Source organism: Trachypithecus francoisi, unplaced genomic scaffold (assembly GCF_009764315.1).
Source record: "Trachypithecus francoisi isolate TF-2019V2 unplaced genomic scaffold, Tfra_2.0 Lachesis_group12, whole genome shotgun sequence".
Lineage (NCBI taxonomy): Eukaryota > Metazoa > Chordata > Mammalia > Primates > Cercopithecidae > Trachypithecus > Trachypithecus francoisi.
The window spans coordinates 3,795,530-3,820,068 of record NW_022681457.1 but is presented as its reverse complement, the minus strand read 5'-3'; the positions used below and the strand labels follow the sequence as shown (position 1 = coordinate 3,820,068).

The 24,539-nt window shown below is 53.5% G+C and overlaps 1 protein-coding gene across 1 annotated transcript in view; it reads right to left on the bottom strand.

Moving 5' to 3' along the window:
- GRIN2D (glutamate ionotropic receptor NMDA type subunit 2D) overlaps positions 1–24,416 on the bottom strand; it is a 50,204-nt gene extending 25,788 nt beyond the window's left edge. The window contains exons 1-9 of the mRNA XM_033223885.1: positions 23,659–24,416; positions 18,411–19,030; positions 9,294–9,408; positions 8,819–9,030; positions 8,370–8,538; positions 7,262–7,415; positions 4,077–4,202; positions 3,647–3,876; positions 1,210–1,370 (exon numbers count right to left, since the gene is read on the bottom strand). Coding sequence (XP_033079776.1) covers positions 1,210–1,370; positions 3,647–3,876; positions 4,077–4,202; positions 7,262–7,415; positions 8,370–8,538; positions 8,819–9,030; positions 9,294–9,408; positions 18,411–19,030; positions 23,659–24,123 — 2,252 coding nt within the window. The 5' untranslated portion in view covers positions 24,124–24,416. The remainder of the gene's footprint in view (positions 1–1,209; positions 1,371–3,646; positions 3,877–4,076; positions 4,203–7,261; positions 7,416–8,369; positions 8,539–8,818; positions 9,031–9,293; positions 9,409–18,410; positions 19,031–23,658) is intronic.
- Between the last annotated feature and the right edge of the window lie 123 nt (positions 24,417–24,539).

Below are 24,539 nucleotides of genomic sequence, written 5' to 3'. Positions count from 1 at the left end.
CCTCCCAAGTAGCTGGGACTACAGGCGCCTGCCACCACGCCCAGCTAATTTTTTGTATTTTTTTTTTTTTAGTAGAGACAGGGTTTCACTGTGTTAGCCAGGATGGTCTCGATCTCCTGACCTCGTGATCCGCCCGCCTCGGCCTGCCAAAGTGCTGGGATTACAGGCGTGAGCCACCACACCTGGCCATAATTTTTGTATTTTAAGTAGAGACGGGGTTTCACTATGTTGGCCAGGTGGTCTCCAACTCCTGACCTCAGGTGATCTGCCCACCTCCATCTCCCAAAGTGCTGGGATTATAGGCGTGAGCTACCGAACCTGGCCTCTGAATTTAACTTCATCCCTATGATCTGCAAAAGGGATGTAAAAAGATAAGAAACACAATCCAAGCATTGATTCCAGTGAGTTCAGGTCTAATGATAATGATAATATTAGCAAACATCTAATGATAATATCAGCAAACAGTGCACTGGGCACTGTTCTAAATAAATAAATAAATGTTCTGAATGGATTAGCTAGTTTAATTCCCTTTTTTTTTTTTTTTTGAGATGGAGTCTCGCTCTGTCGCCAGGCTGGAGTACAGTGGCATGATCTCGGCTCACTGCAACCTCCAACTCCCAGGTTCAAGCTATTCTCCTGCCTCAGCCTCCAGAGTAGCTGGGACTACAGGCGTGTGCCACTACGCCCAGCTAATTTTTGTATTTTTAGTAGAGACGGGGTTTCACCATGTTGACCAGGATGGTCTAGATCTCCTGACCTCGTGATCCACCTGCCTTGGCCTCTGAAAGTGCTGGGATTACAGGCGTGAGCCACCACGCCCGGCTTGCTAGTATAATTCTTGTAACAACCTTATGATCATTACAGTTGGGATACTCTTGTTATCCTCATTTTACAGAGGAGGAAACAGAGGTTCAGAGAGGCTGAGTCACTTGCCCAAGGTCACAAAGCCAAGAAGGGGAAGAGCAAAGATTTGAGCCCTGTCAGTCTCACCCCAGAATCCAGAACTACTGCATCCCAGAAAATATCCCAAGGAGCCTACTCCTGGGAAGAGGAGTCCACTTCCACCCTCCATGACCTCCACCCTCCAAGCTGACCCACCCAGGGCTGACCTCTGGGACTGAAGGAATGAACCTGGACCCCTTGCCATCTTTGAGCATCCTCAGGTCCCCAGTGGCCCCACCCCCACCCCCGGCCCGAGTCTGCGCTGACCCTGCCTTGAGCTGAGTGAGCGCTTCCTCTACGCGGGGCTGGTTGTAGCGCACCATGTAGCTGTGCATGTCGGGATAGTTGCTGCGGATGTTCTTCTCCGTGGACCCGTTGGGCACGGTCCCAAACTTCAGGGGCGGGTACTGCTCCTGGGGCCTCTGGAACTGGGGCAGAATGGGGAGTGATTAGGGCACCCTCCGCAGGGACATCCCTCACACAAATCCCCCATTCTGAGAGACACCCGCTATCTGGCAGACACCCCAGTCCCAGAAGTATTCCGTTTTTCTCAGCACTTGCTCACTACCTTAGGAAATGCGTTTTCACTCCCACCCAGCACACACAGTTGCAGACATGTAATCCCAAAGTTCCTGAGAAGGCTTCCTGAGGCCCCTGATGTGCCAGGCGTTAAGCCTTCACTTACTGAATCGCGGGAGGTCCCGGGGGCAGAGACTGGCATGGCAGGAGCTGGGGGCTGTTGCTATTTACCAATCCGTTCAGAAATAGTTCACTATTTATTTATTTATTTATTGAGAAGGAGTCTCGCTCTGTCGCCCAGGCTGGAGTGCAGTGGTGCGATCTCGGCTCACTGCAAGCTCCGCCTCCCGGGTTCACGCCATTCTCCTGCCTCAACCTCCCGAGTAGCTGGGACTACAGGCGCCCACCACCACGCCCTGCTAATTTTTTGTATTTTTTAGTAGAGACTGGGTTTCACCGTGTTAGCCAGGATGGTCTCGATCTCCTGACCTCATGATCCGCCCGCCTCGGCCTCCCAAACTGCTGGGATTACAGGCGTGAGCCACCGCACCCGGCCTCACCTTTTTTTTTTTTTTTTTAACTGAGTCTCGCTCTTGTTGCCAGGCTGGAGTGCAATGGCGCAATCTTGGCTCACTGCAACCTCCACCTCCCAGGTTCAAGCGATTCTCCTGCCTCAGCCTCCCGAGTAGCTGGGATTACAGGTGCCCGACACCATGCCCAGCTAATTTTGTATTTTTATTAGAGACAGGTTTCTCCATGTTAGCTAGGCTGGTCTCAAACTCCTGACCTCAGGTGATCCGCCCGCCTTGGCCTCTCAAAGTGCTGGGATTACAGGTATGAGCCACTGCGCCCAGCCAACTAAAACAAGTTTTGTAAAACCAAACTTACTACATAAGATGCAGTCAACTATTCTATTCTATTCTATTCTATTCTATACCATTCCATTAAAAACTGCTTATTGCAACCCATCAAACTGATTTCTCAAGCCTCTAATAGGTCATGACACCCAGCTGGTTAATCACTTTAGTCTCAAAGTGTGCTCTGCAAACCACCAGTCCCTCAACAAATGGTGATTGCAGTGAGGTGGGTACAGGAATGGAGGGAGTGAGCATTTAGAACGATTTGACAGGATCCTTATTTGTCTGTTGAATCTAATAAATAAAAATATGAGTTTGGCTCTTTTTTTGAGGCAGAGTCTCGCTCTGTCACCCAGGCTAGAGTGCAGTGGTGTAATCATGGCTCACTGCAACCTCCACCTTGCTGGCTCAAGCGATTCTCCTGCCTCAGCCTCCTGAGTAGCTGGGACTACAGGCACCCACCACCACACCTGGCTAATTTTTGAATTTTTAGTAGAGACAAGGTTTCACTATGTTGGCCAGGCTGGTCTCAAACTCCTGACCTCAGGTGATCTACCCACCTCAGCCTCCCAAAGTGCTGGGATTACAGGCGTGAGCCACCATGCCTGGCCAGGTTTGACTTTTGTCTGTCTTGGTTTTAGACCTTATTTTACTTTTCTAATAATTCATTTCCGTTGAATTTTACAAAAGCATTGTCTGCAATGGACTAGAAGTTTCTTTCTTTTTTTATTTTATTTTATTTTTTTTGAGACGGAGTCTGGCTCTGTGGCTCTGGCTGCAGTGCAGTGGTGGGATCTCAGCTCATTGCAAGCTCCGCCTCCTGGGTTCACGCCATTCTCCTGCCTCAACCTCCGGAGTAGCTGGGACTACAGGCGCCCGCCACCACTCCCGGCTAATTTTTTGTACTTTTAGAAGAGACAGGGTTTCACGTGTCAGCCAGGATGGTCTCGATCTCCTGACCTTGTGATCCGCCCACCTCGGCCTCCCAAAGTGTTGGGATTACAGGCGTGAGCCACCGCGCCTGGCCTTAGAAGTTTCAAAAATTAATCCTTCCTTACAGTTTGAGAGAAGCACTGGTTCTAGAATATTCCATTTGGCACAACTGCCCCTAGAACATTCAAGGACACCCTCTTCCTTAGGAATATTTAAAATAGCTCATCGTGAACCGTGTTCTTTCTCCATCCACAACATTCCATTCTACCATTCTGGAATTAAGAGATCCCTTCCCGCCCTCCCCCTACTCCCTCTGCCGCAAGAATCCCCTCTAATCTACCACATGCCAAGCTCTGTGACCTCCAGCCCTAGCCCATCCCTGGACCCACACACACCTTGCGGTCACTGAGCCCGGACACGGTATCCACGTACTCCTCCTGGATCATGAAGGCGGCCAGGTTGGCTGTATAGCTGGCGAGGAAGATGACGGCGAAGAAGGCCCACACCAGCACCATGATTTTGCTGGTGGTTCCCCGGGGGTTCTCCACGGGCACTGAATTATTGAACACCAGGGCCCAAAGCAGCCAGATGGATTTCCCAATGGTGAAGGTTGAGCCGCCAGGGCCTGCAGGGGGCCAGGACGTGGACATGGACCCCAATCCCTTCTCAATAAGGGAGCAAAAGGAAGAACTACAATTCCCAGTGTCCCTCAAGGCATCTGGCGCCCTAGCTTGACCCCCCCCCCAGGGGCTGCTGGGAAATGTAGTTCTCTCTCTCTCTGGTTCGGGAGCTCCGAGGCAGGGGGATGGAGAAAGGGGGACTCACGCTTGCCCGTGGCCAGGCTGCGGTTGTAGCCAACAGGACTGAGGTACTCGAAGATGAAAACAGTGACGGCGACCACAGTGAGGCACATGACGAACATCATCACCCAGACGGCAGGGCTGTAGGGCTCTGGGGACAAGGGAGTGTGTGATCATGGTTCAGCCAAGCAAAAGACTAGGGGATCAGGCTGGGGCGGTGCCTCCCGCCTGTACTCCCAGAACTTTGGGAGGCTGAGGCAGGAGGATCACTTGACGCCTGGAGTTCAAGACCAGCCTGGCCAACATAGTGAGACCCTGTCTCTACAAAAAAAAAAAAAAAAAAAAAAAAAAAAAAACACCTAGGGTACTACCTGAAGATGAACAAGGTGCAGCCCAGATCTGACCCCATCCTATTCTGGCCCTATCTCTGCTTCTCCATCTCCAAGATAGTCTTATGGCTCACCCAGACCCCTAAGAGGCAGCCATTCTCAAAGAGAGCCACCGCAGGCATTTCTGTAGTTTCAGCCACAAATAGAAACTGTCTCCTAAATGTTTCCTGAGTCACAGGCCCAAGCCTCCACCTACCCCAGCCATCCCCCCAGGCCATTCATCATGTCCCATGCTGAGCCCAGACTAGCTCCCATGCTCCCCATGATGGGAGCCCCACCATCCACCCAGTCACAGGCCCAAACCCCATGTGCCATCCTCCCTCCCTCTCCCTCGCTGGCCACAGCCTGTCAGTCTCCAGCCCCACGCTCCTGCCCCTGATGCTACTTGGGCCTCTCTTTTCCATTCTCATGGCCAACAGAGCTCAGGCCTCATCTCCCACCAACCATTTCCCCAGCCTCCCGAGCTCCCGTCTGTCCCCTACAGCACAGAGACAACCTGGCCCTTCCCCTGCCTACAGCCCTCCCCGGGCTCCCTAGCACCCCCAGGACAAAGTCCCTGCCACTCAGCCTTGTCACACTCTCCTCTCTGGCCTGATCACTCTGTCAATCACCTATGCTTTAACTACTCAGAACTCACAGGTGTCTGGGCGTGGTGGTTCATGCCTGTAATCTCAGCACTTTGGGAGGCTGAGGTGGGAGGATCACCTAAGGTCAGGAGTTGAAGACCAGCCTGGCCAACATGGTGAAATGCCATCTCTACTAAAAATACAAAATTAGCTGGGCATCGTGGTGGACGCCTCTAGTCCCAGCTATTAAGGAGGCTGAAGCAGGGGAACTGCTTGAACCCAGGAGGTGGAGACTGCAGTGAGCTGAAATCGTGCCACTGCACTCCAACCTGGGTGACAGAGCAAGACTCTGTCTCAAAAAAAGAAAAAAAAAAAAGAGAGAGAGAACTCGCAGGTGCCTGAACCAGCAACACCCTCTCTTACTTGTCTCCTAGGTGCCCCTGCTAGAGGTAACACCCTGCGCTGTCCTAGACAACCTCCCATTCACGGGTCCCCTCCTCACATTCGATAACCGTGTGTCGCCCCTGGAGCTCACCAACAATAAACCCAAATCACCATTTCATTGAGATTAGGACCAGGTGATTCAATTTCCCAGGGCCAAGTGTGAGCTGCCAGGACTGGCCCCGTCACAGCAAGGTCAGCACCCTGGACTGTCACTGCGGCAGCTGGGGACACGCCTGTCACCTCTGCTGGGCAACTTGGTGGGGCATAAATAGGACCTTGTCACTCCCCTGCAGTGTGCTGCCTGCAAACAGGGGCCCCACGTGGTGCTTCTCAGTGTGCCCTGCAGAGACCTTGGTGCAAAGAGGAGGCCACAGGAGACACCATTGGGCAAAATAAACAGAAAACAAAACACAAAGGAAGGGATGGCTCTTCTTCCAGCCCCTCCCCTCTCCCAGGAGCTTTGCTCACACTTCAGAGAGCAAGTGGAAACTGACAAGCACTGTTGCCCTTGGCGGATGTACGCTTCTCTGGCTCAGCAATGGGCCCTCTACCCTATCCATCCCAAAGCCACCAGCCCATCTGGCGGGCAGCTCCCTAACCACACCCTGCGTCTGTCGGTTGTCACCTTCCTATTGCACGCCCCCACTCTGTCTCTGGCATGAGCCTTGCAGTAGCATCTCCACCAGCCACTTGCTTCCACAAACTGGGATTTTTTTATTTTTTCTTTTTTTGAGATAGAGTCTAGCTCTGACATCCAGGCTGGAGTGCAGTGGTGCCATCTTGGCTCACTGCAACCTCTGCCTCCTGGCTTCAAGGCTTCCTTACACCTCAGCCTCCAGAGTAGCTGGGATTACACAGAGCTGGATATTTTAAAAACCTAAATCTGATTATATATCCCCACACCATCTCTGTTGTTAAAACCCTTGTCCAGGTTCAGTGGTTCACACCTGTAATCCCAGCACTTTGGGAGGCTGAGGTGGGCGGATCACCTGAGGTCAGGAGTTTGAGACTAACCTGGCCACCATGGTGAAACTCCGTCTCTACTAAAAATACAAAAATTGGCCAGGCGTGGTGGTGCGTGCCTGTAATCCCAGCTACTTGGGAGGCTGAGGCAGGAGAATCGCTTAAACCTAGGAGGGAGGTTGAGGTTGCAATGTCATGCCACTGCAACTGCATTCCAGCCTGGGTGACAGAGTGAGACTTTGTCTCAAAAAAAAAAAAAAAAAAAAGAGAGAGAGAGAGAAGTTTATCTTCTGTCTCCTTCACAAGGCTGAGAGATCCTAGCGGACAGGGATTTGTGTCTTCCTCCTTTGCCACTGTGTTCCCAGTGTGAAGCCCACCGCCTGGCACATAGTAGGTGCTCAGTAAACACTGATAGTAACTTGAGTGCTTACAAGGTATTGGTACCGTGCTAATTTGTTCTCTTCATCTCATACCTAGGTACAGGAAAACACTTGGGTTTTGTGGGGCCTGAAGCTTGCACAATTTGGAGGGCTCTCTTTGAGAACAAATCATTCAACCTTATGGAAACAAAACCAGGTGCAGCGCTTGGAAGCTGCAGTGCAAGAGAAGGCTCCTGAGCTCAAGCTTCTTTAGCCTCTTGACAAAATGTCTTCTGGGTAGGGAAATTATTTCTTCCATCTTGTAGATTAGGAAATTGAGGCCCAGAAATGATGTCACTTCACCGAAGTTGCATTGGGGGTTCAGTATCGATGATACCAGGAACCCAGGTTTTCTGATCCCAGGGCCCACACGGTTGGGGGCGGCTACTTTGCCTAGGGCTGGCTCCCTGTCCCAGGGCCCCAGCTTACCGAGGAAGGCCGAGGGGGACACTGTGCCATTGCTGCGCGCCACCATGACGCTGATGCCGGTCTCCACGAAGGGGACGGAGAAGTCCACGATCTCGGAGCGCTCCTCGTTGATGGTAAGGGAGCCGATGGCCATGTCTGCGCGCTGGTAGAACACCTGGGGTGGGGGCGATGAGGAGTGGGCGAGGGAACCTGGCTCAAGCGGGCAGACTGACACGGACGGCGGGTAGAGACGGGCCCCAGGAGCAGATCAGTGACAGGGTGAGGGAAAGGGCTAGAAGGGATTGCGGGGTGGGTGAGGATGGAGGGGGACGCAGAGTGGGGAAGGGAAGGGCGGAGGTGAGAGATGGGGAACAAGATTGGGAGTTGGTAGCCCGCGTCCTAGCCCGCTGCTCCCAGAAAGTCCTCAAGGCCTTGGTCCAGATCTTCCCAGCCCCACCCTCTTCTCCTAGGATTCCCACCCTCCTGGCCCCTCCTCCTCTGCCCAAAGTCCCTCCTCCCAGCCCCGCCCCCTTCCCCTAGGAGTCCCACCTTCCTAGCCCTACCTCCTCTACCCCAAAGTTCCTCCTCCCAGCCCCACCCGCTTCCCCTAGGAGCCACACCCTCCTAGCCAAGCCTCCTCTGCCCCAAAGTCCCTCCAAGCCCCGCCCCTGACACCTCCTGATCCCGCTCCTTGTTCCAAGGCCTGTCCTTCCCGCGGCCCTGCCCCAGGCCCCGAATCAGGTGTTTCCTCCATTTGGCCGCGCCCCTACCCCAGGGTATCCGCCTCTTGTTTTTAATTTTTTTTTTTGAGACGGCGTCTCGCTCTGTGCCCAGGCTGGAGTGCAGTGGCGCGATCTCCGCCTCCCGGGTTCAAGAAATTCTCCTGCCTCAGCCTCCCGAGTAGCTGGGATTACAGGCGCCTGCCCCCACGCCTGGCTTATTTTTTGTATTTTAGTAGAGACGCGGTTTCACTGTGTTGCCCAAGCTGGCCTCGAACCCCTGAGCTCAGGCAATTGGCCCGCCTCGACTTCCCAAAGTGCTGGGATTACAGGCGTGAGCCACCGCACCGGGCGGTGCCCACCTCTTCACTCCGCCCTGAAGATTCCCTGCCTCCAGTCCACCCCCTCACCTCCCCGATCATGCCGTTCCAGACGCCATCGATCTTCTTTCCGTGCTTGCCGTTGGTGACCAGGTAGAGGTCGTAGCTGAAGCCAATGGTGTGCGCCAGCCGCTTCAGAATGTCGATGCAGAAACCCTTGCAGCAGCGCTTCTCCGGGCGGGGGGCATCCGGCGGAGGGCTGCGGGCAGTGACCAAGCTTGGGGAATTTGGGGACCCCCTCCTTAGACTCTCCCATGAAGAGAGGATATGGAGGAAGGGACAGGCAGCAGCTAAAATTATGGTTAGCGCTTTCAGGGGGAAACTGAGGCTCAAAGAATTCTGAGGTGTGCCCAAGGTCACCAAGCTGGAGGGCTTTGTGGATCCTGGGTCCCAAGGGAGGAGGTGGCTGGGGGCCCGGACTACTGCGCTTCACGGGAGGAGGGTTTTGGAGCCGAAACTCCTGGATCCCGAGCTGTCACCTGTGGGTTCGGTTGAGCTGGGTCCGGCAGGGGACGGAGTCTCGGATGCAGGTGCCGCTGATGGGGTCTGCAGGCTCCACGATGACAAACGGCCTCTCCTCCAGCGTGGCCACCGTGAGATGCTGCGTGTCGTCCACTGGCTGCAGGAAGCGACCATAGCGGGACCACAGCGGGTACTTGAGGCGGAGCGTCTGCTGCTCCCAGCTGCCCACCTTGGCCAAAGGGAAGGAGAGTCAGGCTTCCTGGGGAGACTTCCCGGTGTATCCTGGCCTCCATGATCCTCTTCCTCAGACCTAGCTGTGTGGGCAGCAGCTTCCTCCAAACCCAGGAGCCCCTCCCACCTTCAGATCCCAGGACCCAGGAGTCCAGGCTCCCTGTCTCCTCCTCCCTCTTAGTCCAGGACCTCAGAACCCCCTCTGCCCGGATGCAGGAGTCCAGGCCCTCTGCCATGCCAGAGGTCTGGGCTGCGACTCACCACCTCCCACGTCCTGTCTCTGGTGAGGGAGATGACCACCAGGGAGGGGTTTACTAGGAAGCCATCCTCATTGAAGGAGTAATCCCGGTTATCCCACGTGATGTTCATGAAGTACCTGCCCAGGAGGAGGGAAAGGAGACATGCTGGGGCCTGAGCTGGACCTTGGCAGCTGAAGGCAGAGAAAGTCCCCTTTCTAGCCATCAGCCCCAGCCCCGAGCTGGAATCTCTCCTCTTTCACCTCCAAGGGCTCAGAAACGCGAATATACCCCTTCCCTGCTCAGCACCCTCCCTTTGGCTGCCCAGTGACCCCAGGATAAGGTTCCAGACTCTCTTTCAGCTTGGAGTTGAGGCCCTAGAGTCCCCTTTTGTTCTTTTTTTCTTTTTTCTTTTTTCTTTTTTTATTTTTATTTTTATTTTTTTTTGAGGCGGAGTCTCGCTCTGTCCCCCGGGCTGGAGTGCAGTGGCCGGATCTCAGCTCACTGCAAGCTCCGCCTCCCGGGTTTACGCCATTCTCCTGCCTCAGCCTCCCCAGTAGCTGGGACTACAGGCGCCCGCCACCTCGCCCAGCTAGTTTTTGTATTTTTAGTAGAGACGGGGTTTCACCGTGTTAGCCAGGATGGTCTCGATCTCCTGACCTCGTGATCCGCCCGTCTCGGCCTCCCAAAGTGCTGGGATTACAGGCTTGAGCCACCGCGCCCGGCCCTTTTTTTCTTTTTTAAAGCAGAGATGGGATTTGACTATTTTTCCCAGTTTAAAAAAAATTTTTTTTTAGACAGAGTCTTGCTCTGTCGCCCAGGCTGAAGTGCAGTGGCGTGATCTTCACTCACTGCAACCTCCACCTCCTGGGTTCAAGTGATTCTCCTGTCTCAGCCTTCAAAGTAGCTGGGATTACAGGCGTGCACCACCATGTCCAGCTAATTTTTGTATTTTTAGTAGAGATGGGGTTTCACCATGTTGGCCAGGCTGGTCTAGAACTCCTGACTTCATGTGATCCACCTGCCTCAGTCTCCCCAAAGTGCTGGAATTACAGGCATGAGCCACCGTGCCCCGCCTCTTTCTTTTTTTATTTTTTTAATGCTTTTATTGTTGTTGTTGTTGTTGTTGTTGTTGTTGAGACAGAGTTTTGCTCTTGTTGCCCAGGCTGGAGTGCAATGGCATGATCTCAGCTCATTGCAACCTCTGCCTCCCGAGTTGAAGCAATTATCCTGCCTCAGCCTCCCAAATAGCTGGGATTACAGGCGCCCACCACCATGCCCAGCTAATTTTTTGTATTTTTAGTAGAGATGGGGTTTCACCATGTTGACCAGGGTGGTCTCGAACTCATGACCTCAGGTGATCCACCCGCCTCAGCCTCCCAAAGTGCTGGGATTACAAGCGTGAGCCACTGTGCCTGGCCTGGCCCACCTCTTTCTCTTTTCTTTTCTTTTTTTTAAGTAGAGATAGGATCTCACTATTTCTCCCAAGCTGGTCTTGAACTCCTGAGTTCAAGTGATCCTCCCACCTCAGCCTCCCACCGTGGTGGGATTACAGGTGTGAATCGCTGTGCCAAGCCCTGAGAGTCCGTTTTTGTTCTGGCTTTGCCTTCCTCTGAAGCCGCATATCTGAGACTTTCCCACTCTCAAACTCTTTTCACCCCAAAATTCTTTTTTTTTTTCTGTGTCAACACTGGTTGCAAGGTGTCTCCCAAACATGTTAAGTGATTTCTTATCTCTGGGCCTTTGCAGATGCTGTTCTCTCTGCCTGAAAACCCTTATACCACCCCTTATCCTGACCAACTCTTCTTATTATTTATTTATTTATTTATTTACTGAGATGGAGTCTTGCTCTGTCACCCAGGCTGGAGTGCAGTGGTGCCATCTCAGCTTGCTGCAACCTCCGCCTCCCAGGTCCAAGCGATTCTCCTGCCTTAGCCTCCTGAGTAGCTGGGATTACAACCACACGCCACCACGCCCAGCTAATTTTGTATTTTTAGTAGAGACGGGGTTTCACCATGTTGGTCAGGCTGGTCTTGAACTCCTGAACTTGTGATCCGCCCACTTCGGCCTCCCAAAGTGTTGGGATTACAGGGATAAGCCACTGCGCCTGGCTTATTATTATTGTTGTTGTTATTATTATTATTATTATTTTGAGACGGGGTCTCACTCTGTCACCCAGATCGGAGTGCAATAGCGTGATCTTGGCTCACTGCAACCTCTGCCTCACAGGCTCAAGTGATCCTTCCACCTCAGCCACCTGAGGAGCTGCTGGGACTTTAAATGTCCACCGCCACGCCCAGCTAATTTTAATTTTTGTATTTTTGGTAGAGACAAGGTTTCGACATGTCTCCCAGGCTGATCATAAACTCCCAAACTCAGATGATCTCCTGGGATTACTGGCATGAGCCACTGCTCCCGGCCTCGACCAATTCTATGTGTCTTAAAGACTGAGCTCAAACGTCTCCTCCTCCGGGTAGAAGTGCCCAGGGCCGGGGATGGCAGGGGGTGTCCTTGGACTCCTCGATATCTTCACAATGCAACATTGCTCTGTATACTCTGACTGCCTCTCCTGTCATCCACCCAGTCACTGGACTAGACTCTCAGCTGCCTTCTTCCCTCCCCCTCCCCAGCCCATCTGTCCCCAAGTCTCCTTCTTCCTGGCCTGGGGCTCTCTCTGCTCTGTCTTCTTCTGTGCCTCCCCACAGCCCTCCTAGGCCCTCATCCCAGCCTCCTGCCTGGCCTCCAGCCTCCAATCTCTCTACTCCAGTCTGTTCCCCACCAGGTCCCACAGGCGTCTTTCTATACTCAAAACTCATGCTACCCATCTCCTGCTCATAACCCACCCCTGGCTTGCCAGTGCTGTGGAACAGATCCAGGCCTCTCACCAGGCATTGAAGGCAAAGACCTGGTGCCACCCACCTCCCAGCCTTGTCACTACGACTCCATTTTTTTTTTTTTTTGAGTCAGAGTCTCACTCTGTTGCCCAGGCTGGAGTGCAATAGCATGATCTCGGCTCACTGCAACCTCCGACGCCTGGGTTCAAGTGGTTATCCTGCCTCAGCCTCCTGAGTAGCTGGGATTACAGGCACACACCACCACAACTGGCTAATCTGTGTATTTTTAGTAGAGACGGGGTTTTGCCACGGTGGCCAGGATGGTCTCAATCTCTTGACCACGTGATCCACGCGTTGGCCTCCCAAAGTGCTGGGATTACAGGCGTGAACCACCATGCCGGGCCTGTCACTCTGACTCCTAATTCTGTGGCCTTCATCTGCTCCGAACTATTGTGGTCCCACCATCTGCCCAAGTTTCTCTCCCCTCTGGGTTGTTGCATGTGCTGTTTCCTGACTGGAATACTATTTCTGGTGAGCTCCCCACTACTCTCAGAGTCAAGTCCAGGCTGGGCGTGGTGGTTCACGCCTGTAATCCCAGCACTTTGGGAGGCTGAGGGGGGCAGATCACTTGAGGTCAGGAGTTTCAGACCAGCCTGGCCAACACGGTCAAACCCCGTCTCTACTAAAAATACAAAAATTAGCCAGGCATGGTGGTGGGCACCTGTAATCCCAGCTACTTGGGAGACTGAGGCAGGAGAATCACTTAAACCCGGGAGGGAGGTTGAGGTTGCAGTGAGTCAAGATCACGCCACTGCACTCCAGCCAGGGCAATAGAGTGAGACTCTGCCTCAAAATAAATAAATAAATAAATAAATAATGAAGTCCAAACCCCTGCCCCTAGTCTAAAGGCCCTTCACAAGCTGGGCCCTGCAACCCTCTCCATCCACTACTCATACCTTCCTTCCCCTTGCCCACTATGTCCCAGCCACACCAGCATTGCAGGCTCCCAAACAGGCTTCCAAACAGGCAAGCTATGATTTGGATGTCTGTCTGCTGCATAACTCATATTGACATTTACGGCCGGGTGCAGTGGCTCATGTCTGTAACCCCAGCACCTAGGGAGCCTGAGGTGGGCGGATCACCTGAGGTCAGGAGTTTGAGACCAGCCTGGCCAACATGGTGAAACCCCATCTCTACAAAAATACAAAAATTAGCCAGGTGTGGTGGCAGGCACCTGCGGTCCCAGCTGCTTGGGAGGCTGAGGCAGGAGAATAGCTTGAATCCAGGAGGTGGAGGTTGCAATGAGCCTAGATCGCACCACTGCACTCCAGCCTGGGCAACAGAGCGAGACTTCGTCTCAGAAAAAAAAAAAGAAAAAAGAAATTTAATTGCCATTGTGATGGTATTGGGAATTAGGAGGTGGAACCTTTTTTTTTTCTTTTTTTAGAGACTGAAGCTTGCTCTGTCACCCAGGCTGGAGTGCAGTGGCACAATCTCTGCTCACTGCAAGCTCCGCCTCCCAGGTTCATGCCATTCTCCTGCCTCAGCCTCCCTAGCAGCTGGGCCTACAGGCGCCCACCACCACACCGGGTAATTTTTTGTGTTTTTAATAGAGACTGGGTTTCACCGTGTTAGCCAGGATGGTCTCGATCTCCTGACCTTGTGATCTGCCCGCCTCGGCCTCCCAAAGTGCTGGGATTACAGGTATGAGCCACCGCACCCAGCCCTCGGAGGCGAAACCTTTAAGAAGCATTTCAGGAGGGCCAGGCGCGGTGGCTCAAGCCTGTAATCCCAGCACTTTGGGAGGCCAAGACGGGTGGATCACGAGGTCAGGAGATAGAGACCATCCTGGCTAACACGGTGAAACCCCGTCTCTACTAAAAAAATACAAAAAATTAGCCGGGCGAGATGGCGGGCGCCTGTAGTCCCAGCTACTCGGGAGGCTGAGGCGAGAGAATGGGGTAAACCCGGGAGGTGGAGCTTGCAGTGAGCTGAGATCCGGCCACTGCACTCCAGCCTGGGCGACAGAGCGAGACTCCGTCTCAAAAAAAAAAAAAAAAAAAAAAAAGAAGCATTTCGGTCATGCAGGCTCCAGTGCTCTCACAAATGGACTAAGGCTGTTGCTGCAGGAGTGGGTTTGCTTGATCTCCCCCACTTCTCTCTTTGCCCTTCTGCCATGTGATGCCTTCCATCATGTAATGATGCTGAAAGAAGACCCTCCCCAGATGGTGACATCTTGATATTGGACTTCCCAGCCTTCAAAACCAAGAGCCAACAAATTTCTGTGCGTTATAATTACCCATCCTATGATATTCTGTCACAGCAACACAAACAGACTAAGACAAGGCAGTTCCAGCCCCATAGGCTTTGCACCTGCTGTTCCCTCTCCCTTCACTGAGATCTTCCAATGCTTGACTCCTTCGCTTTATCCATTTCTTTCTCTTTCTCTGTTATTTTTTTTTTTTTGAGGTGGAGTCTCGCTCTGTCGCCCAGACTGGAGTGCAGTGGCGCAATCTCGGCTCACTGCAAGCTCCGCCTCCCGGGTTCCCGCCATTCTCCTGCCTCAGCCTCCCGAGTAGCTGGGACTACAGGCGCCCGCCACCTCGCCCGGCTAGTTTTTGTATTTTTAGTAGAGACGGGGTTTCACCGTGTTAGCCAGGATGGTCTCGATCTCCTGACCTCGTGATCCGCCCGTCTCGGCCTCCCAAAGTGCTGGGATTACAGGCTTGAGCCACCGCGCCTGGCCTTTTTTTTTTTTTTTTTTAAGACAGAGTCTTGCTCTGTCACTGAGACTGGAGTGCAGTGGTGTGGTCTCAGCTCACTGCAACCTTCGCCTCCCGGGTTCAAGTGATTCTCCTGCCTCAGCCTCCCAAGCAGCTAGGATTACAGGCACTTGTCACCACGCCCAGCTAAATTTTGTGTTTTTTAGGAGAGACGGCGTTTCCCCATGTTGGCCAGGCTGGTCTCAAACTCCTAACCTCAAGTGATCCATCCACCTCAGCCTCCCAAGGCCCTGAGATTACAGGTGTGAACCACCACACCTTGCCTACCTATTTCTTAAATTTTAATTTTTTAAATTATTTTAGAGACAGGGTCTCACTTTGTTGCACAGGCTGGACTGCAATGAAGAGATCACAATTTCTTATGGCCTCGATCTCCGAGGCTCAAGTGATCCTCCCACCTCAGCCTCCTAAGTAGCTAGGACTATAGGCACACACGACCAAGTTCAGCTAATTTATTTATTTATTTATTTATTTTTTTTTTTTGAGATGGAGTCTCGGTCTGTCACCCAGGCTAGAGTGCGGTGGCACAAATTGGCTCACTGCCAACTCTGCCTCCCGGGTTCATGCCATTCTCCTGCCTCAGCCTCCAGAGTAGCTGGGACTACAGGTGCCCGCCACCACTCCCGGCTAATTTTTTGTATTTTTAGTAGAGATGGGGTTTCACCATGTTAGCCAGGATGGTCCGATCTCCTGACCTCGTGATCTGCCCGCCTCAGCCTCCCAACATGCTGGGATTACAGGCGTAAGCCACCATGCCCAGCCAATGCCCAGCTAATTTTTTAATTTTTTGTTGAGATGGAGTTCTCACTATGTTACCCAGGCTGGCCTGGAACTCCTGGCCTCTAGCGATCCTCCTGCCTCAGTCTCCCAAAGTGCTGAGATTACAGGCATGAGCCACAATCTGCCTATCCACGTTTTTTAACCTCCAAATTTCACCTATTCAGAAAGGCCTTTCCTGACCACCCCACCTAGCATAGCCCCCTGTGCATTTCTTATCACATTCCCCCGTTTGATTTTCATAGCAGAAGTTATTGCCTGCTTGATATTTCATTTTCTTTACTTATTTGCTCATTGCATTTCTCTTTTATTAGACTGTAAGCTCTGAGAGAGCAAGGACCTTATTTAACACTATATATACCCTGTGCCTAAAGCAATGCTTGGCACATAGTAGACTTTCAATAAAGGGCGTTTCAATCAATAAATGAATCAATGAGCAATTCATCCCTCAGTCACAGCTCAGATATCTCCTCCTAGAAACCTTCCTGACTCCACAGGCTGACTTGTGACTTTTGCACCCTGGTTTGGAAGGCAGACTGAGGCTAATACATTTCCTCTCTTGGGATGACATTTTGCTATGAGATCTGGAAGGATGAGTTGTGACCAGCAAGAGCTGAAGTTATGAGGGAGGAGAAATTCTGGGTAAAGAACTGAACAGCCTCTGGGAGGGGCAAGCCTGAGAAACAAAGAGAAAGGGACAGCGAGGGAGGAGACGGACAGAGGGAGGGAGGGAGAAAGCATAGAGTAAGAAGGACAGAACCAGCCAGGTGTGGTGGCTCACGTCTGGAATCTCAGCACTTTGGGAGGCCGAAGCAGGCAGATCATTTGAGGTCAGGAGTTCCAGACTGGCCTGACCAACATGGCGTCTCTATTAAAAATACAAAAAAAGTTAGCTGGGCGTGGTGGCACGTGCCCGTAACCCCAGCTACTCAGGAGACTGAAGCAGGAGAATCGCTTGAACTCGGGAGGTGGAGGTTTCAGTGAGCCCAGATTGCACCATTGCACTCCAGATGGGCAATAGAGTGACTCTATCAGAAAAAGGGGAAGGAAGGAAGGAAGGAAGGAAGGAGGGAGGAGGGAGGGAAGGAAGGAAGGAAGGAAGAAGGAAGGAAGGAAGGAAGGAAGGAAGGAGAGAAAGAAAGAGAAAGAACCAGAAAGAGCTGAAGAAGTAGCTGGCCCCAGGCTTACTTAGCCTCAATTCCTGGCTTCTCATTCCTCTGTGTGTTTATTTTTTCCAATAAACCCCCTTTTCCCTAAGGAAATTCCAATGAGACTCTGCTTCGTGCATCCGAAAATCTCTTGGCTTAGCCAGTGCTTCTCTCCGTGCCCCCGCCGTGCCCGCGTGACCTCCATTACTGCAAGCATCATGCTGCGTTGCCATTATCCCCGTCCCTGTCTGCCACTCTTACAGGACCCTGCGTTCTTTGAAGAATAAGTCCATGGTCTTATTCATCTATGTTCCCAGCGCCCAGCATGAGCCCTAGTTCCTAGCGGGTGCTCAGTAAGTATTTATGAAGAAGGGATGCTTTTCTCACCCTTTTTTTTTTCCCCGGGGATCCTGATTTCCAACTCACCAGTTCTCAATTCCCCTCTTTTAGTTCTTCCCCACCCATCATCTCTTCCCAAATTCACCTCATCCTCGTTCAGGATTAAAGGTCTCTCTTTTCACAGTTCTGTCACCAAGCTCATCAATTTTTCCACTCCCAGAGCTTCCTATTGTGGAGATGCTGTTTTCCAACAAACTCTGTTCTCCTCTTCTAAAATAATAGTGTGTAAATTGGGCACACATCTGTCCAGCTCGGACTGACATTTCCCAGTCTTCCTTGCAGTTGGCCTAGGCCATGCGCAGCAGTAATAGCCAAAATATCTAGCAATCGGCACTGCACAGGCGCTAGCCAATTGGAATGGACGTCTAGCCAGGAATGGAAGTCTAGCCTATGGGAGTGGACGTCTAGGTAATCAGAACAGGCATCTAGCTAATCCCAGCAGACGTCTAGCCAATCAGAATGGACACCACTGTCAACAACCAGTAAGCCAGCCCTGACCATATGACTACCTTCTCAACAGTAAGGTATGAGATGTGTCCTTTCTGCCTCACTTACTCAAAAGGAAAGTGCTTGCTGTCCACTTCCTCTCTTTTCCCCCTCTCATGAGCTGCAATTCAGACATCCGCACGACCCGCTTCGACTATGCAGAGAGGCCAGAGCAACAAGGTGGGAGGACCCTAGGTCCCTGAGTGATCACATGGAGCAGCAGTCTCCTGATAACCAGGAATGCTCATCTCTGGGTTGTTATGTGAAAGAGGAACAAAATTCGACCTCATCCGGGCCACTGGATTGTTGGGTCTTTTTTGCTGCTGAAGTTCAGTTTATAGTCTAGGTATTTAGACTAAATCTAAAATGCTCTCAAGTATAAGATGCACCACAAAGAAGGACAAAAGTGCTGCCAATGAAGCCATGATAAGCCATCAATTATAAGACACATCTCGTTTTCAAATACATTAAAGTGTGAAAAATTATGCGTCTTAGAGTCATGAAATATAGTAATTCACTCACTTTATCTCAGACGCTTTTTCCAAATTACTTGATTTAACCTCAGAAAAGAGACCCAATTGCACCCACTTTACAGAAAAGAAAATTGAGGCTCAAAGAGCGGATGTGAACCATCTGAGCCACTCATTCAGTGAATACTGCAGGTAGTTAGGCTCTGGGAGCCCTCCCACACCCCTCCCATTCCAGCCCCACTCACCTATGCAGACTCTCACCACGGTGGGTGCGGTTCTGGGCGCGACAGTCGTGGCCAAGCTCAGGAAGGAAACCATAATCACGCAGCAGGGCCTGGGCACCTCTGGCCACTACGGCCACGCCAGCTGCCACTCGCCGAGCCAGGTCATCCCGCCAGCCAGCCGAGCGCACTGCAAACAGTCCGGCAGGAAGGGGGGCGCCTCCTGGCAGAAGAGGGGGCTCACCAGGGGCCCCAGAGCCCCCGCCTCCAGCCAGCTGGGGCCCCACCATGAACCAGACGTAGCCAGACCCAGTGAGGCCAGCCTCCTCAGCTGCGCGGAACACGGGCTCGGCCTCCTCTCGGGCGCAGAAGAGCAGGCGGATCTGCGCGCTGACACTGCGGAGCTGGGCACTGAGCACCGCCTCGCCCGCCCCAGGGTCCAACGTCAGCGCTCCGCGGTGCTCCCAGCCCACCAGACTGCCGTCAGTCAGCACCTCGATGTAGGACAGGAAGGCCCGGTGGCCAGGGGCACGCGTGGTCACGGCTACAAAGGATGTCCAGTCGTACTCCTCCAGCACCTCAAAGATGACCTGAAGCTGTTGCTCGGTGGAGGAGCCCAGCTGCAGGAAGGTGGAGCCCTTCTCCTGCCAGGAGGGAGGAGGATGTCAGGACTCCCGATGTGGGGACCTCATTTCTTAGCAATGAATAAGAGGACCACAGCTCTCAATATGGCAGACTGACTAGATAGGTTCACTAAATCCATCTCCTTTTCCTCCTGGGGCACAGGGCTAGATCTGGATTAGGCTTAGCCACGTGACTGAGTTATTCTAGACTCATCCATAAAACCTTACTTTTTTTTTTTTTTTTTTTTTTTTTTTTTTTTTTTTGAGACAGAATCTTGCTCTGTCGCCCAGGCTGGTGAGCAGCGGCATGATCTTGGCTAACTGCAACCTCCGCCTGGTGGGTTCAAGTCATTCTCCTGCCGCACCTGGCCTAATAAAACCTTACTCTTTTTTTTTTTTTTTTGAGACGGAGTCTCGCTCTGTCGCCCAGGCTGGAGTGCAGTGGCCGGATCTCAGTTCACTGCAAGCTCCGCCTCCCGGGTTTACGCCATTCTCCTGCCTCAGCCTCCCCAGTAGCTGGGATTACAGGTATGCACCACCACGCCCAGCTCATTTTTGTATTTTTATTGTTTTTGTTTTTGTTTTTTTTTTGAGACGGAGTCTCGCTCTGTCGCCCAGGATGGAGTGCAGTGGCTGGATCTCAGCTCACTGCAAGCTCCACCTTCCGGGTTTACGCCGTTCTCCTGCCTCAGCCTCCCGAGTAGCTGGAACTATAGGCGCCTGCCACCTCGCCTGGCTAGTTTTTTGTATTTTTAGTAGAGACGGGGTTTCACCGTGTTAGCCAGGATGGTCTCGATCTCCTGACCTCGTGATCCGCCCGTCTCGGCCTCCCAAAGTGCTGGGATTACAGGCTTGAGCCACCGCGCCTGGCCTGTAATTTTAGTAGAGAGAGGTTTCACCGTGTTGGCCAGGCTGGTCTCAAACTCCTGACCTCAAGTGATCCACCCGCCTCGGCCTCCCAAAGTGGTGGGATTCCAGGCATGAGCCACTGTGCCCAGCTCATCTTTGTTTTCAATCTTGCATCTTCCAGTCTATTCTCCAAACAGCAGCCAGAGTGATTGTTTCAAAATATTAATTGGATCACATCCCTTCTCAGTTGAAAACCTTCCAGTGATTCCACCTCAGAATCAAAGCCAAAGTCTTCGCCATGGCCCTGCATGACCTGGCCCCTGTTGCTTCTCTGACCTCTCATCTCCTGCCACCCCAATCCCCCAATGTGCTCCAGCTACACTCCCTTCTTGCTCTTCCTCAAATACATCAAGCTCCTTCCTGCTTTAAGGACTTTGTCCTTAGTTGTTGCCTCTCCTGGGGACACTTTTCCCTAGCTCCTCCATGCCAGACCTCCACCTGACACCTCCAGCTCAGATGTCACCGCCTCAGAGAGGCCTCCCCTGACTGCCATCTGTTGAAACTCCATCCTCAGTCATTACAACATCCTGTGTTGATTTCCTCCAGGACTGCCAGATTTTACTATTACTGGTTTTGTGTGTCTCACCATTAAAATGGAAGCTCTATAAGGCAGGGACCTTGTCTCCCTCTCTTCTTCTTTTTTTTTTTTTTTTTTTTTTGAGACGGAGTCTCGCTCTGTCGCCCAGGCTGGAGTGCAGTGGCCGGATCTCAGCTCACTGCAAGCTCCGCCTCCCGGGTTTACGCCATTCTCCTGCCTCAGCCTCCAGAGTAGCTGGGACTACAGGCGTCCGCCACCTCGCCCGGCTAGTTTTTTTTTTTTTTTTTTTTTTTTTGTATTTTTTTAGTAGAGACGGGGTTTCACCGTGTTCGCCAGAATGGTCTCGATCTCCTGACCTCGTGATCCGCCTGTCTCGGCCTCCCAAAGTGCTGGGATTACAGGCTTGAGCCACCGCGCCCGGCCGTCTCCCTCTCTTTTTTACCCGCCTCTAGAACTGTATTCCCCAGGAATTAAAGCAGCCCTGGCACAGAATCAGCTCTCAATAAATCTTCCTGTAATGCAGTGAGAACAGCAAGTGGGCTTTTCCCCTAGGCTCATGCCTGTGGTAAATGCGTAGGGGACACTGCAGCTGTCCTGAGGGGATGAGGTCTTTTTGTTTATTGTTTTATTTGAGACCTAGTCTCACTCTCCCCCAGGCTGGAGTGCAGTGGCACGATCTTGGCTCACTGGTATCTCGGCTCACTGCATCCTCCGCCTCTCAGGTTCAAGCGATTCTCCTGTCTCAGCCTCCTGAGTAGCTGGGATTACAGGCAAGCGCCACCACGCCCGGCTAATGTTCGTATTTTCAGTAGACACGGGGTTTCTCCATGTTGGCCAGGCTGGCCTCAAACTCCTGACCTCAGGTGATTCGCCCGCCTCGGCCTCCCAAAGTGCTGGGATTACAGGCGTATGCCACGGCATCTGGCCGGAAATGAGGTCTTTTTTTTTTTTTTTTTTTTTGAGACGGAGTCTCGCTGTGTCGCCCAGGCTGGAGTGCAGTGGCACGATCTCGGCTCACCGCAAGCTCCGCCTCCCGGGTTCCCGCCATTCTCCCGCCTCAGCCTCCGAGTAGCTGGGACTACAGGCGCCTGCCACTGCGCCCGGCTAGTTTTTTGTATTTTTTAGTAGAGACGGGGTTTCACCGTGTTAGCCAGGAGGGTCTACGATCTCCTGACCTCGTGATCCGCCCGCCTCGGCCTCCCAAAGTGCTGGGATTACAGGCTTGAGCCACCGCGCCCGGCCGGAAATGAGGTCTTATTGTAACGCAAGGAGAACCTCTTCCTTCAGCAGGTGAAGGTGTGCTGAGGGGACCACATTCCCAGCATTCAATGGGGCACAGATGGAGCTGCGAAGATCACTCTTTCTTCCATCCAGGGGCAGCAAGGGGATTACATTTCCCAGAATGCTATGGGCGTACACTGAGCCGACCACAGTGCCCAGCGGACAATGAAACAGAGCGGACCACACTTCTCAGCAGCAATGAAGGCACGAGGGATCACGTCTTTGAGAATGCCTCGGAAGTGGCAGTTAAGAAATAAGTTTGCCTCCCAGGATATCTACCTACAAATCTCTGAAAAGTACCATGCCAAGGGGAACAAAAAAGTTGGACAGAGGTCCTTCCCAGAACGCTCTGGACAGGAAGACTAGGAGCCTCTGCATACAATAGTGATGCAGTCACACAGCCGCAGGCCCGCACAGCAGGGAATGGGCAGATTGAATGAAGCTCCACCCACTCAGGTGGCTCCATCGTCTGGGTTGCATTGGCCCCACCTCTGAAGAGGCCCCGCCCCTTCTCAGGCCCCACCTCCTAGCTGATCCATTCTTCTCAATCCACAGGGCAGGCTTCGTCGAATTCTCTCCTTCTCTACCAGAGGTCCGCCACAACTGGCTCCTTCTGTGCCCTTGGGAGTCAGGCCTTTCTCCAGGCTCTGGCCAGCTCCAGCCTCTACCATCCCTTCCCCAGCAGGCTCCTGGCTTTGACTTCTCATTGGCTGGGTCCGTCTCCACCATAAGCCTTCATCCTCCTGCCCATCCTCTGGACTCTAGCTTTCTACACCTCACAGGGGGGTACACCCCTTCTCAAACCCTAGTCTCAGGACCGGTTTTCTCCCTAGACCCACCCCTTTATTGAGGGCTTAGGCCCCGCCCCTACCTGGCCCCGCCCTAACTGGCTAGCCCCGCCCCCTTTCCTGACTCACTCCTTCCCTGACTGGTCTCGCCCTAAACCTCAGTTCCTTGCTTCCTGGTTCTACCCCTTGCCCGTCCTCCTCTCTCTAATGACTCCTCCTCTTTTCCGACTCTTCCACTTAGAAGATGGCTCCTCCATCCCTAGCCTACCTCTACACCTTATGCTCAACCGGCCTAACGCCTCCCCAAACTCTGTCCTTGGTACCTGACACCTCTGATACTTCCTGGCTGCCACCTCTCCGCTAGACTTCGCCCCTTTCTGTCTGAACTCCATTTCTTTTCTTTTCTTTTCTTTTCTTTTCTTTTGACAGAGTCTTACTGTGTCGCCCAGGGTGGAGTGCAGTGGCACGATCTCGGCTCACTGCAGCCTCCGCCTCCCGGATTTAAGCAATTCTCCTGCCTCGCCCTCCTGAGTAGCTGGGATTACAGACGCCCGCCACAACGCCCGGCTAATTTTTGTATTTTTCATAGAGACGAGGTTTCACCATGTTGGCCAGGCTGGTCTCAAACTCCTGTGCCCTCAAGTGATCCGCCGGCCTCAGCTTTCCAAAGCGCTGGGATTACAGGCGTGAGCCCTCAAGCCCGGGCCCATTCCTTTTCAACTGACTTCTTCTTGCGCTGATCCTAGATCCCACCCCTCCCTCAGATTTTGCCATCTGGGGCTAGTCCCTTTTCGTTACCAGTCCCCAACCCTTCCCTCGGTTCGCCTTTTCCACAGACCTTTACTTACAATGAATGGGCCCACGTCTTCCCTATACTCTGATCATCGAGGACTGACCTCTTTCTGACCCTAACGGCCCAGGTTACCCTATAGACCAACCCGCTCCAAGTCAGCACCGCCTCTTACCTAGCCCTAAGCCCTGCCTGCCATCTGGGCCCGGCTTGTCCCAGATGCGGACCCACAGGACAGTCCCGGCCCCCTCTAGGCCCCGCCCCCGCTGGCTATCCCAGACCCGTCCCTCAGCGACTGTCCCCGCCCCTCCTGTGGCCCCGCCCCGCCCCCGGTCGCGCGCACCTTGGGCGTGAGCACGAGCGCGGCGCCGCCGTGCACGGCCACGATGGGCAGCGAGGTCTGCGCCGACAGGAAGTCGAGGATGGGCGCGACGGCGGGCGCGCGCGAGTCGTCCTCGAAGACCACGCCGTGCACGCGCAGCCCCGACAGCAGGTCGCAGAGCTGCAGCACGAGGCTGCGCGGGTCCGAGCCGTTGAGCACCAGCGCTACAGGCCGCACGTCCAGGCCCGGGCTGCGCACGGCCGCCGCCACAGCCGGGCCCAGGCGTGCTGCCTCGGCCGCGTACGCGGGCCCCGAGAACACGAGCGCCACGTTGAGCGGCCGCGCCCCGCCGGGGCCCCCGCCGAGCCCACCGGCCCCGCCCGGCCCCGGCGCCTCCTCCGGGAACGGGCTGGCGCAGGCCAGCGCCAGCAGCAGCAGCATCTTAGCGGGGCCCCGAGGGCCGCGGGGGCCACCGGCGCCGCGCATCGCCTGCGGGCTCCGCCGGGCGGCCTCTGAGCGCCCGGGCCGGGAGAGACAGAGAGGAGAGGGAGGCACAGACGGGAGACGCAGAGACAGGGAGACGAGATAGAGAGACACACCGAGGAGGAGATGCAGCGAGGGACAGGCGCCGAGATGGGGAGGACAGAGAGCGGTCGGGGTGATGGAACAGAGGGAGAGACAGGAACGGAGGACGAGAGAGATGGAGGGGAGAGAGACAGAGGGAGAGACGGGCAGAGGGAGAGAGAGATGGAGGAGAGATAGGCAGAGACAGGGAGAGATGGGCAGAGGGAGAGAGAGATGGAGGAGAGACAGGCAGAGACAGACAGACACAGCAGAGGGAGGTGGAAGAGAGAGGTGGGGAAGAAACACCAGAGGAAGTGGTGAAACAGGGAGAGATGCAG